Genomic DNA, 18,963 nt, shown 5'->3' on the forward strand with positions numbered 1-18,963 from the left:
TCGGGAAATCACAGGCCAATGCCATTCGTCTGTGGCGAATAACCGGATAATGACACAGATTACAAATTATTAAATTGTATGTCCGCGTAAATTCCCTTCACACATGAGGGACAGAATACATTTGCAGTGGCTGTCTGATGTCAAGTGATTTGCATACAGACTTCCGCCCCATAGCTGTAGCCTAGTTCTGCATCAGCCGGCCAGCAGTTGAGACGGCAGTGGAACAGACAGATGTGTCAAGGGAAGACATGAAAACCTGACTTTAACTTTTCATCAGAGAAGCAGATGAACGTCGTGGGCGGCTGAACGGCGGTTGAACGACAGAACCGCAAAATTCCTTTTTTGCACATTGGATTTGCTACTTTCATATGAGGAGGCGGACCTCTCACTGCGTGTTCAATATGCTAAAGGCAACCCCGATGTTTGCATACTGTACGTGGAAGTACAGAGACTACTTTTTCTTAATTCATTCATAAGGATCTGATATATTGCACTTTAAAAACGCGTTGGATACATATTTCCTAGGCTGCCAAGCTATAGCCTAGTTTTTGATCGTGTGTGTGTTTTTTAGACAGGCGACAGCACATTTATTTGCACTTTTCTCTGAGTTTGACTTTAACAACTATAGGCTATACAGATTTGTTGGCTAGCCTACCTTTAAATCGTTCTATAAAATCTGATATTAAGCGCACGAGGGGAATCGCTTGACGTCTACTCCGGAGTCCCCCACTGGAGTATCAGTGTCGGGTGGAGTTTTGAAGTATTGTCCTAATTTTGACGTCCCGAACACTAAGGCTATGAGTTAGATCACTATTTCATGGATTTTCACATTATTTATATATTTATCAAAATGGTGTAGCCATTATTTAGCAACTGCTCATATTTCGTATTAGGTTACTGAGGTCGTTTTCATAAGATATTAGCACACTGCAGGTTTTAAAGTTAGTGCATTTTATCTAACAACTGTTGTGTCTGACGTTCCATTCTTGTGACTAGACACATTCGAATATTTCTGCCCCAAAACGCAGTTTTGGGCAACTACGCATTATTTTGCGCCTCGCTGAATCCTGAAAAAATATACATTTTGGGGACATTTTTCGTTTTATTTCCCCTTCTCCCCTTCACGCGGAAAATAATTAGCAGCTTTCTCCACGATGACTTTCTTGTACCAGGCAGTGGTTCTATTGCTACGTGGACTCGTCATCTCTGCGGTACTGGGATTGGAAAGCAGCTACTCAAATGATCTGTCGAACCATGCGTCTGATGCCGCAATTGTAGCAACCACAGGTAAGCATATTCATATTGTATACTGTTGCCAATTATTATTTACACATGTTTACCCCTCACTTTCCCAGAGAATGCCGAAGAATGCCCAGCGCAGTGCTTCTGGGAAACTGATATGAGGGAGTCGTGTCTTACAGTCACCCTTTTCATGTGCATTGCTGAGGAATGCCGGCATGACTGGAATGCACGATGCCTCCTATACGGAAGGCCGAACGGCGGGAGCATGCATCCTTACTGTTTCCTAATTATGCTGATTTATAACCTTAAACTGCTCCTCCTCACGGTCCGAGGATTTGACCGTATGCTGCCAAGTGCAGTTCTTTTTACTGTCAATATGTTTTAGGATTATTTGAGGTGGACCTATGTTCTCGTTCACCGAGGTATGGTATGAAAAGGCGCTGTGCAGCTTATTTTATCTATAAATCACCTTAACTTAACGTTAAAAAACAACTGGGCATGGATAATGTTGGTGTTAGTACAGGGAGCTTTATGTCAGTCTTGGAGATTACTCATCACCTGTGTTATATGCTATACTACACCACTCCAAAATCAGCAGCTGTTTATGTAATACCAGGATGGTGTTTTATAGCAGTATGTCATTTCTGATGATGTTGGTCTAGTTCAAGGCTCCCAGGGGTCTGGGGTCAGTGTGGAGAGACCAGTCAGCTGAACTATAGCCCTAGCAAGCTGTACAGTTTGGATCCCTGATGACCCTGGGTCAATAAAAAGTGTCACAGTTCAATCCCAATCTCCTTTGCATGCCCTGTATCCAGAGAGACTGTAAAGTAGTACACATTTGTTACACATTATTGAAAGGAAAGTGAGTAGAATAGAGCATCACTTTGAATCATAGTTAAAGTTAAATGTACATGTGGCAATCACTATGATGTGTAGCAATCTACTATGTCCTGTGTAGCACGTGGGATTTCCAGAGAAGCAAGCTTTTCTCAGCTTTTCACACATTCAGTCTGAGCCACGTCAAAATGAAAGCAGACATCTCTCAAACCCCAGTGCTCTCCCCTCAATGTGCAATGATCAAGTACTAGGGAAAGTGCACTTGCCAGTTGTCACACAGCTCTAAAACTGAGTAAATATTTATCTGAAAGTGTTCAAGCCCTGGCTGTGAGCATTGCATTCAGCATCAGAATCAGCCAATATAGTCATAGAACATATAGGTGGACTTGATTTAATTTGGTCCTCAGTTCTGAGTTCAACAGTTGGCTTAATGCTTGATTTTTACGCTGCAATTATGCACCAAGAGCAAATAGCTCCAGCAACTAACCTCACTGTGGGTGACTTACATTACTCATTATTTGCATTTACAGTCAGTGTTTATTCAGCTGGATGTTTGAAAATGTATTGCAAGTTATGGAATGTGTGCTCTTTCCCTACTCATCTGCTATGCAGATTTTTGCCCCTTTTACATTAATTTGATGATGTTTTGTATCGAAACGAGATGATGGGCTATCAGTTGTATAAAATACACTCATTTAACAGTTTAGTTACATTGGAATTGTAAAGACTGAGTCAACTGAATATGTATGGTTAAACAAAATATCTGCTTGTCAAGCTCTCTGTACACACACATGCAAGATAGGCCTTGAAACCAGTCTCATATTCAATACATTTTACCGATTTGTGACAGCAATAAATACTTAATTTAGACAGTGGTTTTGCATTTACAGTTGGCTTTTTTACAACTACACACCAGGCCCTTAAAATAATCTTAATTGATTAATAACGCCAAAGCACGCTTGCCGTTTTCCACAACATCAACTGTGTGACTGGAAATCTGGGACTGTACTGGGTCTCCCTCCCAGTGGACATTGTACTGCTGTACTGTTTGAGTAGAGTGCTGGTAGCCTCAACAGACGTGACCGAATAACCCATATCCCATCTGGCCCTGTAGAAAGGTCATCTGCCTAGGGGGTTACTGTATGGTTCTATATGTGTTTTCGGGTTGTGCATGAGGGTGAGTGTGCACAACTGGGGCTGTAGCCCTAGGTCAAAGAAAAAGGGGAGGAGAGGAAGGGAAAACAGAGGGAAGGAGAGTAGAGTGTAAAACCATTGACATCACAGATATGGGCCAGTGTCGCTGTACTATGACATGCTGTTTTCAGTTCTAGGAAAATGTTGTGAGAAAGTGTGAATTCAACAATGTTTTGGTTATTATGGTTAGTGCAGATAGGCGCTAGAATTCACGAGCACATGAGTCATCACACTGAACATGGTTAGATAAGAGTTCATGGTTTCTATTGGTTTTATACACATGGTCTTTAGAATGACTTAGCGCCCAGTATTTACCACTTGTACATTTGGTGGTTGTACACAGGTTGTTCAGTGTAAGGTGATGTTTCTTTTCATGGGCCTTTTTTATGTAGGAAGGACAGGCCTTTACTGCTGCTGAAAGTGTGAGGTTGAATATCAGAATGTCATCTACATCTGGCTAAGTAGGACACCTGCTTTTCATAGTATATAAATGTTGCATCTCAACATAACTTGAGACCAGCATATAGTTTGAAATTAGCTTGTGTGATGATAATTGAAAATAGTGCTGTTTTAAATTTCAAAGCATGCTAACAGAATGAACAGATGCAAGAAAGAGGAGAGGGTGAGAAGGGTGAGAGTGATTGAGGGGAGAGTGATTGAGAATCCCTCTGGGTGGTTGGTGGCAGGGCTTGCTTGAGTGACAATGTTAACGTGGACTTCCTTGCATTTTGATGGTCTCGTGTATTTAGCTTGTTTAGAGTTTAAACAAACATACCCCTTCCCTCTGCCTGAGAGGAACATACAGTTCTCAGAGAGGAACCAAACCATAATTTTAAATACAAGCATTAATTACATGACATAATAGAAAGACCACTGTTAGTACTGTGTTATGATACATTTTACACATCTATGAACATGTAATAAAACATATGAATGATCACATGAATGTTTGTAACATCTGTAACATGCTGTTCCTACAGTGTCCATCCCTCAACAATGTTGGTACTGTAAAAGCCTAAGTCCACTAAAAGCCAGTAGGTTTGGAGAAAACTCACTCTCTTTTGCTCTGTTTTGAAGCTAAGTGAACTGTGTCTAGTTCAGCATTGATATGGTTATCTCTCTGAGCAGAGCGACTGCATTAATAAGGTGATTTGTTTGAAAAGGAAGGTAAACATTTGCTTCTCTCCTAGTGCTGGTTGAGCATTTGCATTTGGGATACTTCCTTTGTTGACATATCTTATGCTCCAAACTGAAAAGCACTTGAGAAAAGCCTAGGGTGGCTTGTGACAGTGTGACAATGCAAACGTGGACTGCCTCACTGTCTCATGGATCTGTGTATTTAGACAGTTAAGAGTTTCAACAAACAAAGCCATTCCCTCTCTCAGACAGGAACACCCCGTTCTGAAGGGATATGTCCAAAAGAAAAACCTAAAAGGAATGAAAATATATGTTACAACTCCACAATAGTGTACAATCTATCAAGTGCTTGCCCTACCAAAACTCTGTCACCCATTCTGAAACTACAATACATCAGTTCTCCAAAGCTACCCTCTCAATCCACTCTGAAACCTGTGCTTAGACCACCAATACCCTTGAAAAGTTAACCAGTGATACATGTTCAGCCCAGTGGCTTGAGCATCTTCTATCCCCAGCCCCAGACCTTTACGTCACTGAGTTGGTCAGACTGTCTACTCACCCCAGACAGGGGCTTTGGGGTTGTGGTCCACCCTAATAGGGCCAGCCACAGAGTGGAGTGGAACGACCCAGTGGTGTATTTATAAAGACCCTGGTAATGTTTTCCAATAAGAGAACTGCCTGCATTTTCTATGGTCTGCCGCTCTGTGTGTCGGAACTCTTTCTGCGGAATCCGGGATGCGACTGACCCGGTGGTGACACAGACGCAGGCTCAGAGTGTTCCTCATAGCTGGGCCCTGCCATCACGGCAACCAAGCAGACTCAACTTTCAACCACACTCATTGGAGGACTAATTGGACTTTAATGGCTTACTGTGGAACCCCCTGACCCAAATCACTCAATACCCTGGCTGAGAGAGGGAGATTAGTTAACTTAATGTATTTCAACATGTAACTAACATGTTCTTAAACTTGTAGTTAACATGTAATTAAACACTTGGGGAGCTTTTGACCTGATTTGTAGGAATGTTGCTTATTTGAAATAGTATTTCAGTACCCTAACCCTAACCCTATGGAGTAGTGATTAGAGGAATGGGACCAAACAATTGAGCTATTAGATTAGTTCACTTACCTGCCATTGTCTATGTATTCCCTGAATTGCTGTATGACATCGTGACAGAATGCTCCAAGAGTGTACACTTTATCACAATATCGGTGTAATGCAACAATATTCATGTATTTCCTACTATTTTACCAATTCATCAGTCCCTGAGATGAGTCAACTCACAAGCATACATTGTATCCTCCCGCTGGTGGCTGTGCTCATACAGAACACACTCACATTCTCACGTGTCTGATAGGGGTCGGAGGATGATCCAATAGCTAGACTATAATAAGGAGGGGGATTAGGCCGTGCTAATACATAGCATAGTAACACAGGAACTACACACTCTGAAGGGGTGGGCTCTGTGGTGGGCTCGAATATTATGTCCTTCAGCGAGACATAATATTATTGGCACCAAGTCTCTCATTGTTTGACATTGCCCAATCTTCACAGGCATCATCAATCATAAGCCTTCTTGCATGTGTGAAGACACAGGAAGCCATTAATATCTCACTGTTGGCAGGACCGATTTAACCACAATGTTTGAGGAGACACAACCCTAACTGATATTGCACCTTGTGAATACACACGCAGTCTAACTCCAGAGGTTAGAATATTAGGAATTTCACCAGCTCTTTATGCAAATTCAGTCAAATGTTGACTGTGGATGTTTGGATGGGACTTTGGATGAAAGAGGAAAGGTTTCTGATATGTATGACAAGGAGGAGGGAGGGTTGGATGGGGGTATTTATGTGGATTTTTGATGTGGAGTATAGTGCCCTCTGATTTCAGGGACTTTCCCTTGGCGGGGGGGCACGTGATGTATGGTCGGGGCGAGGGGGGCTGGAGGGGGTACTGAACGGTGTGGATTTCTTTGGCATGCTCTCGGCCCCGTCACCACAGCAGCTCCTGTAACTCAGCTATGCAAACACGCACACGCACACACACACACACACACACACACACACACACACACACACACACACACACACACACACACACACACACACGTACACTCACTCTTGAAAACCTAGCATAGAATATACAGACACACACATATTGATGGGAAGATGGGAAGAAGAGTGAAATGATGTGTGCCTCTGTCATATGATTTGCATGACCTGCAGGTGTAGTTTCTATTGGCCACTGATGAGAGTCAAGACAGCAGTTGGTTGGTTCCTACAAAGTTCAAAGTCAGGAAGCATAGCGTACCAGGCTTCAGAACTATTGTGCACACCTATTCCCTCGTGGCTTTACTTGTTGCTGTTCAGCAGTGGGGATCCTTTGTCACAATGGGTAATACTAGCTGTCTATCAAGCACATCAAGTACATACAGTGTATCATGCTGACTAACTGTGCTATTTGTCCTTTGTAGACATCCTCTGAGCTAAGCTTTATTGTCATATGTGAAGGGAAGAAGCAGAATTACTGGTTGCAAATGAAAGGTCACTTATCCATTGTCACACTTGGGCATTGTGAGAAAATGGCCGCCCCTGAGGCGGGTGGTAATCCATTTCAGCACTGCTAACAGCAGTGTGTGTCCGACAAACAGGTGCGTTCTCAAGAGCCACTTAGCCTCCCCCTTGATCAGGCTCCAAAAAGGACACAGCTTGTATTACATATCGAAGGACCTGGTAGCACCCAAAGAATGACCTTTATTTTGCTTTCTACCCCTCTCTTTCAAAAGGCAAATGTGTCAAATGTACGTTATGGGTTTCGTTTTTTTTTTCGTCAGCACCTCGTTTGTGTGGGCTACATTTCACTTACAGTAGCTCCCGTCCACATTGTGGCAGTTATTAGGAGATAGTAGCCTTCAAGTGTGTGTATGCTAATCGACAGTGTTTGATGTCACTCAACAGGTTGACATTTTGTCTCAAATGAATAGGACGTGGGTCCTCACATCATATGGAAACAGTTCTCAAGCCTTTTTTTATACTGCTTTTCAAATTATAGTATTTCTAAATACAAATACTCAATACAATATGAATTGTCATTTGATATGTTAGCATAGTAGCCTGTAAGGAATGCTAGTACCAGCTGCTGTGTTAAAGAAGCATCAACAAAGAGAGGACATTTCCTGTCAGACAGGAAGTCTTAATAACACATACACAGGAAGTTCATACAAGGTGATGGAAGTGAGACAAACTGGTAGTCAGGCAATATAATGAGGTGCTCTGTTGTGTCTCTGGGCTGCTAGGCCAGGATGTTCTCATATTAGGTCCATAAAAGGGGGTTATGTTCAAACAGCAGTCAGAGAGATGGTAGCGTTGTAGGTGCAAAGAGAAAGTAAATTACACTAACTGTGAAAATTATTGTTGTATCACTACTTACACATAAAACACAAAAACACATAAAATAAATGGTTCAATAATAAAGATAACATTATGCCTATATTATAATATATTATGCCTTTATGCCTAACTATAGCACTGAATATGGATTTGGTAGTCTGTATTTGCATTGTGTGTTGCCTGCTGTGCACACTGGATTGATTGTTTTGGCAAACCTCTGAGGTTAAATGGTTCCAATAAGTACCAGTGGGGGATCATTCAGACTTGTTTGAGTTGGCTGGTCTCTTGTGCTTGCTGACATATGTGTGTCAAAGATAGAATATTCCTCTTCTCAATTCTCAATTAGATACAGTAAAAGCAATAGGTGTCTATTCTGCACTATGTACAGTACAGTGAACGTGTGGTTTATTTAGCCATCTTGTTTTTTTTTTTAACCCTCTGGCCACTATAGAAAATTTGCAGATCTTGGTCATGGTCTGGTGATACATGCTGTTATCTTCCACGTACAGGTACTGTATGTGATAGTAGTCTACATAGTTATTACATAAAGTAGTAAGCATGATTGTGCAGTTTCATGTGCCTGTATCTGATATAACATTAGGTCATTGAGATACCATATGGGCCAGTCTTTGGAAAACAGATGGCATCACTGGGGGCTCCTGGGCAAGGCCTGGGATCATATCGTTGCATGAGGGTGGGGGTCACAGAAGATGAGTATTATAACCCTCCAGTAATTTCAGTCAGAGTGTTTATTGTCATGAGTTCAATGGGAGAGCCATGACCCTCTTTGCTACACAGGCTCTTCTTCCCACACCACACATGAGGAAGCAGTAAAAGGCAGTTTTTGTATCCGATGTGTATCCTTGTGTACCATGTCAGGATAGAAGAGACCCTGTTTGTCTTTGTACATGCCCCCCAATGTTACAGTGCCTTCGGAAAGTATTCAGACCCCTTCACTTTTTCCACATTTTGTTGTGTTATAGACTCAATTTAAAATGGATTCAATGAAAAGAATTTGCCAACAATCCACACACAATATTCCAGAATGATAAAGTGAAAACTAGGGATGGGCATTCGACTAAATTGTCTTAGTCGATCGTCGGGAGAATTAACGATCGATTTTCGATTAATCATTAATATTTTTAAAACTATTTATAGGCTATATTCAAAATGTAATGAAAATACAAAAACACAGCGTGTTTTCCTCATTGAGATCTTTATTACAAGATGAACAACTCTTGTGGCAGTTAAACCGGATCCGTTCAATTGAAGATACGCGCTGCTGTGCTCTAGCAGCGGAGCCTGCAGCTAAGCCGGTGCTTAGAAACACAACTGACCCTCGTTTTTTTTCCAAAATAATAATAATATTAAAAAAAAAACAATCATGTTAAACAATAACTTAACCAAAAATATATAATACTTAGGTCGGACAGGTTTTGCCAAATGTAACTCAAAACTATCAAAAAAGGCACCAAGTCGAGAAAGAGGGAGATTAGCCTACCCAACAATGAATTAGGCGTTGTGCATCGCAGCTCCCCCGTGCTAACACCGAGTTGATGCTAGGTTGAGACTGAGAGGAGGATGCACCGCCACTAACCAGGGTCGGATGCGCGTTGTTCAAGTGGTACATCATTTGAGTCGTGGCCGAGTTATACTTATACACAGCTTCGCAGTGTTTGCAGTTAACTAAGTCATTTTTTAAAACAAAATGGTCCCACACCACACTTCGCCGTGACCTCTTCATGATTACTTTTGAAATACACGGTAACTCGCAGGTAACTGAGTAGGCCTGTGGCGTTTTTTTCAAATATTGCCCCCTTGTGGTAAAATTAAGCAATAAGCCCCAAGAGGCCGCGGGTTTCGCTGATTTTACAACAGGTAAGGGGAGTTGTTTGGCACGACGCGAAGCCTAGTTTCATCGCCTAAAAAAATAATGTCATCGACGAAATTCTAATGATCAATTAATCGATCGTCGATTAATCATGCCCATCCCTAGTGAAAACACGTTTTTTTAAATTTTGGTAAATTTATTAAAATTGAAATACAGAAATACCTCACGTACATAAGTATTCAGACCCTTTGCTATGACACTCTTAAAATGAGCTAAAATGCAAAAATGTCATCAACAAATCACTCATTAAGTTGAATTGAGTCCATCTTAATGCAACGACAATAGTTCATGTAATTTTGGAATTAATATCTTTGTTTTTACAGGGTCTCTGATTTCTAAAAAACAGTTTTCACTTTGTCATTCTGAGGTATTATGTGTAGATTGATGGCCAATTCTTTTAATTTGAGTCAATAACACTTTAAATTGAGTCTATAACACAACAAAATGTGGAAAAAGTGAATACTTTCCGAAGGTACTGTATATAATGTTTGTTTTACTGACCCTTGTGCTTTGGACGCATGACGGTGACATTATTATGTGTCATGCACATGAACAAGCTTTTATGTATTTCATTGCCTTTGAAGGTACAGTAAAGCAGCCCCCTCTTTATTCTCTGATGTCCCGGTCACAGGTCTACCTGTAGCTGGAGCCAGACAGATGACCTATAGCCTGCTTGCCAGAAGAGCATGGAGGAGGTTGAAGGAGCTAATTAAATGAGTGCTCTTTTTTCCTCGCTTCATTCTGGCAGCTGGCTGCACACATCACATCTTTTGTTCCAGCTTTGATCCAAGCATTCCAGGGACGCCCAGGCGCGAGGAGTGTCTCCTTTTCTGGAAGTTTTTGGATCAGGTCTTGTGGGCCTCAAGGCGCTTTGCTTAATTTCCCTCCCCTTGTTTTTGCCTGTCTAAGCTGTGGCCTAAGCAGTGGATTATAGATGCCCTTCATGGTGATTCCTGGATGGAGGGCTGTATATGGTGGGGTGGATATATGAAGGGGTGTTCTGCTAATGCTGAAGTTAACAGCAAGCCAGAATAAGTACACATTTCTGTCTGTATCAGCCTGATCAGCACAGCCTTGTCCCAGCCCCTGAGGACCCCTACTGCACAGAGCCGTGTGTGTGTGTGTGTGTGTGTGTGTGTGTGTGTGTGTGTGTGTGTGTGTGTGTGTGTGTGTGTGTGAGTGTGAGTCAGGCATCAGTAGAGCTTTTTTACAGCAGAAACGTGACCCTCTGACTATGTATGGGAGGCACTTGAGAAATGTGGCTTGTATTTGTCCCTGTGTGTATTTAGAAGAAGTGTTGACCTCTGTCTAGGAAAGGGGGTTGTGTGTGTGAGACAGAAGAAATATGCATGTGTGTGTGCGACAGAGAGAGTCTGTGTGGCTGTCTATCTATGTATGTATGTATGTATGTATGTGCGTGCGTGCGTGCGTGCGTGTGTGTGCCCCAGTGCTGCATCATCATCTCCCAGCTGCTCATTGATGATTCTCCTGTAACACCACAAGCCTGCACATGTTTCTGCCATGCCCCAAGGCATCTTGGGTAAGAGTGTCCCGTTGTCACCATGGCAGTGGCTCACTTACTCAAATATAGATGCACGTCAAACAGGAATAAAAATGTTGGCTGGAACTCAAACATAACAATAACTGAAGGCCAGGCGAATAAACATTTAGACAACACATCAAGATAGATTTCCCTTGTCATATGATCACATCATCAGAGTCACTACCTATCTTCCGCCGTAGACTGAAGACCCATCTCTTCAGGCTACATCTTGACTGTCCCTCCTAAAGACCTCTTCATCCTCACTACCCCCCTGTAAAAGTTTCTCTACTGTAAAAAAAATAAATAAACATAATTATTCCTTCTTCTAGCAGTGTGACTGCCAATGGCCTCTGGTCCAAGCATAGATTTGTTTTTCTTATGATGACTGATGGATAGATGATTCAATTACTTAGACAAATGTATTTGTTGTAAGCTTTGGATAAAGGCATCTGCTAAAGGTCCAAAATGTAAATGTAAATGTAATTTGTTAGGTGAACATTGAGAACTTTTCAAGAGTTCGTTAATTGTTAGAATTTGTCAAATGAGTGTCCTAATGTTTTTTGAAGATGGAGTTGCCTTCTAACATAAATTAAAACCTTCCAAGTTTGCTCTTGTGACGAGTACCGCTAAGTGGAGGCTGGGTGTCAAGTGTACACTTTGACAGACGTACCTCTGGATTTTAAGAGCATGTGCACGTTGAGAGTGACATGCATATATTTGTGTAATCTCCTTTCCATCTTCCTCTCCTCTGTCTCTGCCTGTCCCACAGTGGCTAGCCTGTGGGCTTGCTAATTATATTTGTGTCTTAATAGCTGCTGATGAACTGAAATAGTACTCTTGAGAATCTTTATTTACTCTGCTTTATTAGAGGGCTGTCCAGTTGACTTATTACGCTGCCATATGGTAACACTTTAAAGGGAACCAGTTTTGGTCACGTTGACGTCGCGTCTGCCTCAGTGCATACAGGCTATTGTAACCTTTATACAACCATATTTCTGTGACTGTGTGATGTGGACCTATGTCTGAATATCACCAGGGATTGTTAATCCTGAGCTTGAGGATTGTGTGGGTGAGGGATAAGAACATGATTAGAACATGATAACATCATGCAACATGAGGAATGGGTTTAATGCAGGCACTGTCAGGCAGTACCCACTACCCAATGAACTGAATCAATGGGATTTATTTGGTTAATAGTCCAATGTTTGGTCTTGGTGCTTGTTTGAACTGTGGATATTGTAGGGAGGTGTGTCAGTCAGGATGGGTTTAGGATCTGAAGAGGAAAAGGTCTGTACATGTGTTGCATGTGAGGTAATGTTCATCTGTTTCAGCATATGGCGTTTGGCCGCATTTCTCCCTGATCCCCACTCGCCCCACTTCCCTCCACACCTAATCCCAGCCAGCCTCCGAACCCACAACCACACTCATATCCATTTACCATTACACTCTATTAAGTCCTCTGGTGTGTGTGTGTGTGTGTGTGTGTGTGTGCGCGTGTGCGTGTGCGTGTATGTGTGTGTGTGCGTGTGTGTGTGTGTGTGTGCGTGTGAGCGTGCGCGTCAGTGTGTGTACTGTTTATTCGTACATGTGTGATATGTCTGTGGATGAAGCACCTTACAGGGTCATGTCCCCCTTCTCCCTCTTCTCACACCCAATCCACCACTTAGTCCCTCGATTTGCATGTCATAGTATTCATATCCTACCATCTTAATTCTGGATTCTCTTCCTGACAACTAGGGTACTCTTACATTATGTTTGTGCACATCTTCTTAGACAGGGATGGCGTTTAGCTGTGGGAGGGGGGCAATGCTGGCATCTCTACCCAGACTAGCATCAAACATTCCATAGATTTTCTTTCTTGTTATGGACACTTAGCGAGGTGAATAGTTTGATACTTTTAACTTTGATTATCAGTTACAGCATTGCACAACAATACCAGCACCAACAAAGGCGAAAAAGCAAACAATCACAGGCAAACAACACCTATCATCATCAATGAGAGTTTGCTTTCACTTGTGTCTGTACATCTTTCAGTCTCTCGCCCACTCACCCAGAAGGCTTTGTGGCCTGGATGCTGTGCTTATACATTTTTCTGTGAACTCTGAGATGACGTGCCACCAGCAAACGGTCACACGGCAACGCAACGGAAGTCACTCGCCCACAAACACCAACACTGCTCTTGACACAAGGACTTGTTTCTTACAGTTTTTAGAGACTAGAACCAGTTCTCTCATCATCCCCATCATCATCATGAGAAGACAACGCCAAGGAGAAGGCTTTTGTTTTTCATAGTTTTTTATTACTTCTATGTAGTCATTCAGTGACAGAACTGAAGAGGAAAAGAAATAAACTTGCAGGTTTTGTTGAAAGTTTATTTTGAACCAAGCTGTGTGTGTGTGTGTGTGTGTGTGTGTGTGTGTGTGTGTGTGTGTGTGTGTGTGTGTGTGTGGTGTGCGTGCGTGCGTGCGTGCGTGCGTGCGTGCGTGCGTGCGTGCGTGCGTGCGTGCGTGCGTGCGTGTGTGTGAGAGAGAGAGGGAGACATTTGCCATTGTTGAGGTTTAAGAAGATAAGCCACATCCTGACAACTGGAAGCGAGTGGTCTATATATAACTCACACTGCTCTAATTATACTTCCTTTTGGGTCTTATTCTGGCGGATGTTTTTTTTTTTTGGCGCGTGTCTCCCGGAATGCTGTGTCACCAAGGGTTACTTCCTGTCACATGGGTCCCCATTGTAGCATTCCCTTGTCGGTGAAAACTGTCCCACACACGCTCAGAATAATATGACAACTGTAAGGAAGGGAATGCTGTTTTCTTTTGAGTTTTTTTTATCACACCAGGTGGCCTCCCAGATACACTAGCTGTCCGTGTCTGAGAGTTCCATTGTTCTTCCCCAGGGCTTTTGATAATAACTTCTATAAAGCACTTTTCATGCATTCCACTAAGAAACTAAATACTACGCTAGAAAAAAATAGATTGAGATGACAAAGATTTAAAAATTCACAACAAGATATTACATAGATAAAACATTGTCTAGCCCTATTTCTTCTCTCTGTCTCTTTTTGGTATGATAACATGGACTATGAAGAGAAGGGGTTTAAAAGCTAGATTGAGACCACACCAGCGATTGTTGATACAATGATGTGTGTGTCTTAAGGAGGGGCACTTGGTGACATCTGCTTAAGTAATTGACTAGCTAGCCAAATAGTTGATGTGCAAATTGTGAATTATGTAAATCATTCTGGGTGAGGATGTCTGCTAAGCAAATAGGTTATGTAACCTGTGTAGAAATCTCAAAGCAAAAGGTGGATGTTACTCAGGTTAGCTTTCTCCAAAAGTGTTGTCCATGACAAAATGGATGGAGATGCATTACATCCTTGAAGGTGCCAGTGCTGATCAAGTCCAGAACTTTAGAGTTCTGCTTGAAATATGTTGTTCAATCCCAGGCTTTTGGCAATTAGATTTTCCTCAAGTAGCATGGGCTTCCTCCCCAGTGTCCTCCCATCCGAACTTAGCCTGGGCTGTGGTCCAATGAAATGTCTCCATTAGCTGCCACATCGCCAAGCAGCAACTCTATAGCTAACGTGTCAAGTCTTGTTTCAGTAAACAGATCCTACATCAAAAACACACTGAAAACACCTTACCACACGGAGTCTATACTTAGACCAGTAACTGTATAACCAAACCAGTATGTTATAAATGGTATGAATGAGGGTGTTGGATATTGTTTGACATCTTGGCTGGAAAGATTGGATAGATGGCTGGACCAAATTGTTGCGTTGATGCAGTACTGTAAACAATATTTGTTATAAAGGTTTGACGCCTACCCAAAAAGTACTTTAGTAAAAAAGAAAAAGTGCTGTCTTAAGTGTGTGTGTGTGTGTGTGTGTGTGTGTGTGTGTGTGTGTGTGTGTTGGGGGGGGGGGGATATTGTTCTACTGTTCACTGTTCAGATAATGCTTACTCTGTACAGTGAAACACTGTATCAAATACCAATGAGTAAGTGTGTACAGTATTTGTTTGTATTGTTCAGATGAGATACACCCCTGCTGGTTTGTGTCTGGGCTTTCTCTGGGTCAGGGCTATGAACATGGGTTGTCAGCTGACGTTATCACTGCTCGTCATCAATCTTACAGTGTGTGTGTGTGTGTGTGTGTGTGTGTGTGTGTGTGTGTGTACGTGCCTGCCTGCCTGCCTGCCTGCGTGTTTGAGTTTGTCTGTATGCATGTATGTATGTATGTATGTGCAGAGAGTGCATGTGTGTGTGTGGGTGTGCATGCAGAGTGTGTGTGGCTCTCATGTAGACAGCTCACACTGTCCATTAAAAGGAAACTAGGACTGATGGGTTCATTTGCTTGGCGATTCTCTGGGTGCAAAGTGAAAACAGTGTAGCCACTGGAGACGTGAGGGGAATGACAACAGCGTACCAGACAGTCAAATGGGAACACTGCTTGGCTGAGGTGTCCAAGGCATGTGTTGTTTTTGACAGTAGCCTTTGTGATAATGCCTCACCTACCATGTGGAATCTCAATGGCCACATTTGCTCTGCCTGAAGCTGTTTATGAATGCCAAGTTAACCAGATGATGAAGTCAGAAAAATAGCTTTTTTTAATCTGTTTGCAATTCTCAACATGTATTAGATGTTCTTAGCGAATCTACATGACCTTGTAAAAATTCAATAGTCATCCCAATTGCATAGCACAGGACAGAAAGATGTCAAACAGCAAATTTTGTGAATATGTCTGGAGAACACTAATGTTTATCAAATAAATGTAAATAGATGTGATTGATACTGTATACACAACACACGGTTTAATTGTGTTACATTTGACGTTGACCTGAGTCTGAGCCTGTGACCTCTCTTTAGACCCCTGTCTGACGGTGATGCCACCATGCATAGGTGATGAAGACCGCTTCAGCCTGGAGGCTCTCAAGCACATCCACAAGGAGCTGGACGACGACAACGATGGGGGAATAGAAGTCAACGAGAGTGTAGAGGTGGGTTTCACAATACTGTCTAAGGCAATGTATACGTTATGTTTTATTACCTCTTAATTCCTAGTTACACAGGGATTTATACTACATACAGTGGTAATTTGTTATCTAGTGATTTCTGCTATATAGTAATTTGTGTCATTCCTGTTTTTTTGTGTTCATCAGTGCCTTAGTGAAGTTATAACCTTTAACAGCCCCATAAACCTCTAGTTAAAATGTTTGCAAGCATTAACAGCTTTATAAGCTCCTGTGTGAGGTAGAGACAAACACAGCGGATGGGAGAGAGAGAGAGAGGGAGGTACAATTCTGTGTGTGTGTGTTCCTCTGTATGTGTGTGTGTGTGTGTGTGTGTGTGTGTGTGTGTGTGTGTGTGTGTGTGTGTGTGTGTGTGTGCGTGTGCGTGCGTATGTGTGACTACTTGCCAGGAGTCATTTTTAACTCATTGAGCTGCTGTAGTGTGAAAAACAGTTATACTGTCGTCCTTGGCCCTGGGGGCACCCCAGTAGAGCTGAGGGCTGGCCGTTTACGAGCCCGTTGAAGGCCCTGAGGGCCGAGGTGTTGGTTCTGGCCCCTGTCCCATGTCAGGAGTGTGACTGTGTGTGTGACTGTGTGTGTGTGTGTGTGTGTGCATGTGTGTGTGCTGGGTGATAAAACGATAAATACTGTAATTATCTAATTCTTTTTTTTATCTGATCACGATAAAGACGTAATGGCTGTTAGCGCCGTAAAGTTTGTTTTGAGTCCTGCATCCCCACTCCCCTTTAAATTGGAAGGCAGAGAGAGAGAGAGAGAGCCATTCGTATGCATGTGAGATTTATTTTCTCCCTGTGCTGAGAGCACAAGGGATCCTCTCCCTCACAAGCCTATCACACACGCATACATACATGGCAGCGGCGGGACCAGGGGAAAAGCCATCTTTTCCCTTGTTGCCGTTTTGTTGGTAACTAACATGCCTTCCAGTTTGTCACCCTAACTGTTCAGTGTTTCACCAAAACATTTTAAAAGTTGCCAGTCCTGACTTAGATTGAATGGTGTGACAGAATCAGTTTCTCAATCATTTGCTGGATTCTATCACTTAAGCCGTTTACAGTCAATGCATATAATTCTAGGCCAATGCCTTTAAAAAGATTAATGGCTCTCAAAAATGAATTTACTGTAAACTACTCTAGTATCATATATAAACAGTTGTTTGGCTTCATACAAAGAACATAAGCAACACTATTTTATCGTTAAGCCTTGTGCCAACTACATAGCCTGTCTTACTAGGTCTATTGACTTTTGACAATTTTCTAGAAGGCTCTCTCTTTTTTAATTTCATGCACACAGAATAACAGATACAGATAATGACCTCTTGGTAAATGCTATCATGCCTAGGGAATACTGGTGTTGGATTGGAGTGTGTGATGCGGGTGGACAGAGCAAGGTACCCTTTGGCTTTATAAGGGCAGTGAGAAGCAGTGATTTCTACCACCAGCGTAAAGCCCAAGTTGTTTTTGGCTCTGGTAGTTGGATTTGGAAGCCTCTTCTCAAAGGTTCGGTGGCAGCGATGCAAGGAGGCGGAGCTCCCGTCCATCCCGCCAACATACAAACTGTCTTCAGATCAGTTTTGAAGCTCTAAGAGTGGTGTGTGACTCTCTACCGAGACATTACTTCTTATTGGATTTGTATGGTCAGGTCACTTGACATCATTTGACTGCCTTTCATCTCACGGTCAGGCTTTGTTAAGAGCATGACTGTTTTTGAGTTCACTGAGGATCCTAGACGAGTGTGTGCATAGACACAACATCTGTCAACGTTTTTCAAGCTTTTGGTCATGTTTGGCGATTTTAGATCGGAGTGTGACCTCTCCTGACATTGAATGAACCAAGTCTGATCTGGAATTAGGTTTGATGTTTTGAATGAACAGTGCAGTGTGACTAGAGGAGTCCATGTGAGCTGATCCCCTCTATGACTCATTGGTTACTGTTACTGTCTCTGTCATGACCAAAAGGTCCATGTCTTCCTGGCTGTGGTGAGATGAAAGGGATTGACAGGAAGGTGGGCAGTGGTAATGAGGGGGTGGGTAGGTGCTGGTTTGGGGACGTCTTCACCCATGTCACCCACATCTGGCGTCGGGGACAAGGTCAACTTCCGAAACGTTACACCATCCCTCCTTTACAATGTGATAGTGACACCGCCAGCATTTCCCTTCACCTTCTCTTCTGCTATGCACCCATATCGGAATCTCTCCCCCCCCACACACACACACACACACCCCCATCCCAACATTTGAGACGGCGTCCAGGATGGTATTTCGATGGCAAGTCGAGTAATACACAGTTTTTCATCATGCACATTTGTGAGATTCTTTGACCAGTACATACAGAAGACAAGTTGCCTTGTTTTCACATAGAGGGAGTGTAGATAAACGGTGACAATGACAGCAGCAGTGGTGTGGTGGCTATAGGCAGAGTAAATGTCTGTTGCTGCCGGTCTGACAAGTGAAAAGTGTTACATACAGTAGATTGACAATTATGTGTAGCTTACCCCCTGTTTCTTTTGGTGACTGAAACCTCATTCAAAAACTGACTATACAGACATGCTAAATCAGTTTATGATCTTTCAGGTTTCATAAAAACAGAGACGACCAGTCAAGAGTGAACCTTTGCATGTGAATGGCTTTGCTGAGGGCACACTGTTGTCATGCATTGATTTGTGTTTTACCTAATGTCTTACCTTGTAATTCCCTCTGTC

The 18,963-nt window shown here is 42.5% G+C and overlaps 1 protein-coding gene across 3 annotated transcripts in view; it reads left to right on the forward strand.

The window, feature by feature from the left end:
• Positions 1–229: 229 nt before the first annotated feature.
• The window catches only part of stim2b (stromal interaction molecule 2b), a 31,967-nt gene continuing 13,233 nt past the window's right edge, over positions 230–18,963 (forward strand). For 2 of the 3 annotated variants that reach the window (XM_083679280.1, XM_083679281.1), the window contains exons 1-2: positions 230–1,287; positions 16,103–16,233. In XM_083679280.1, coding sequence (XP_083535406.1) covers positions 1,155–1,287; positions 16,103–16,233 — 264 coding nt within the window. In that variant the 5' untranslated portion in view covers positions 230–1,154. The remainder of the gene's footprint in view (positions 1,288–16,102; positions 16,234–18,963) is intronic. The other variant, XM_083679282.1, reaches the window with a different exon arrangement.

Source organism: Argentina silus (genome assembly GCF_951799395.1).
Source record: "Argentina silus genome assembly, chromosome: 1".
Classification (NCBI taxonomy): domain Eukaryota; kingdom Metazoa; phylum Chordata; class Actinopteri; order Argentiniformes; family Argentinidae; genus Argentina; species Argentina silus.